At 56.9% G+C, this 1,437-nt stretch overlaps 1 protein-coding gene across 1 annotated transcript in view; it reads right to left on the bottom strand.

The window, feature by feature from the left end:
- The window catches only part of CUNH4orf48 (chromosome unknown C4orf48 homolog), a 2,127-nt gene extending 1,853 nt beyond the window's left edge, over positions 1 to 274 (bottom strand). The window contains exon 1 of the mRNA XM_010641909.1: positions 4 to 274. Within this exon, the coding sequence (XP_010640211.1) occupies positions 4 to 274 (271 nt within the window). The remainder of the gene's footprint in view (positions 1 to 3) is intronic.
- Positions 275 to 1,437: the final 1,163 nt, after the last annotated feature.

Genomic DNA, 1,437 nt, shown 5'->3' with positions numbered 1-1,437 from the left:
CGCCAGACCCAGGCGGCCTGACCGCGGGTGTCCGGCTGGGCGTGGGTATAGTCCCGGGTCGCCGGAATCTGGTGCCCTCCCCATGCCCAGCGCGGCTCCCAACCCGCAGAGGTGGGAGACATGGAGGAGGTCGAGGTGACTTGTACGGGTCTAGTCCTGGGGAGAGCGGTGGGCCACGGGGGCTCGGGAGAAAGGCTTCCCCGTGGGTTCCCGAGGAGATGTGGGCCCTGGCTGCGCGGTTGGGCTGAGTGTCCGCACAAACTGCGCGGTGCATAGACGCCAGAGGGCTCCCAAGCGCACTCTCCACGGCCCTAACCTCTCAGGAAGGGGTGATGGGGCCTCTCTCCGGGAACCCGAAGCCACTTGGCTGAGGACCTGCTTTCCGGGCATACCCACCCCTCAGACCTTCCAGCCCAGAAGATTTCAGTCCAGGAAGTGCGGGAAAGAGAGGCAGCGACCCTGGCGTCTGCAGGGCAGGGAGCCGGGAGGCTGGGTTAGGACAGGGGCTAAAGTTCGGCAGCCCAGAGTCGGGAGTCCAGCCCCACAGCCATGCCTCGGGTGGAACATCGGAGATGGAAAGCACACGCAGCCCTTCTGCTCCCCACGGGCTGGGTCTGTGTCTGGGAACTGAGGAGGTGAGGAAGGGAGGTTCTCCGAGAAGTAAAACGGGCTGCACCCTCTGGATTTGCACCCAGAGAACGCAGGGGGGAACTGTCTTCAATGGTTCCAGACCAGTAATGCCCAAGGCAACCAGCAAAGAAATCCAAATGGCCTCACAGGAAAACAGCTTCATCCTAGGCCTTAGGAAACCCAGAAATGATCACCGGAGTAGTAAGTAGGGAAAGTAAACCCCAAACACCAGGAACCCAGCACCAACCACAAACGGGCAGAAACAGTGGGGTGATTCTGTGTGGATCTTAAAACAAGTGTACTTAAGGGTTTTAAAAGAAAAAGAACTTTGAGAATATTAAGAAACAAGGAAAAAAAGTTGAAAAGTAACCAAGTAGGAATTCTAGAGCTTAAAAACACAATCCCCAGAAGCCCTTTGGTTCCACATTGGGTACAAATTAGAAGAGCCACAGTGCACAGGAAGACGGAGCAGAATGACAAAATCAAGACCAGACAGAGCAAAAGATTTCTTTGAATACGTGGAAGGGATGTGGCAGAGCAGGAGAGAAGGCCTGAGCTCTATCTAGTGGGGGCTGTGGACAAGAAAGGAGAGCAAGTGGGATGCAGCAGGGTTCTAGGAATGACCAGGAAGCTTCCAGAAACAAGCTCGCATGTTCACTGGCCTCAGTGAGTGCCAAGGGAAAGTAAGGAGGTGTTGGCGTGTGCCGCACCCTGCGAAACCAGCAGCGAAGAGGAAGAACCCGTGGTCCACCTCCCTCCCCTTGATGGCTGACCCTCAGAGCACAGGCGGTAAGAGTGACGGCCGGC

This window comes from Fukomys damarensis, unplaced genomic scaffold (assembly GCF_012274545.1).
Source record: "Fukomys damarensis isolate Sample0158 unplaced genomic scaffold, DMR_v1.0_HiC HiC_scaffold_35, whole genome shotgun sequence".
NCBI classification, from domain to species: Eukaryota; Metazoa; Chordata; class Mammalia; order Rodentia; family Bathyergidae; genus Fukomys; species Fukomys damarensis.
This window is presented reverse-complemented; position numbering and strand designations above follow the sequence as displayed.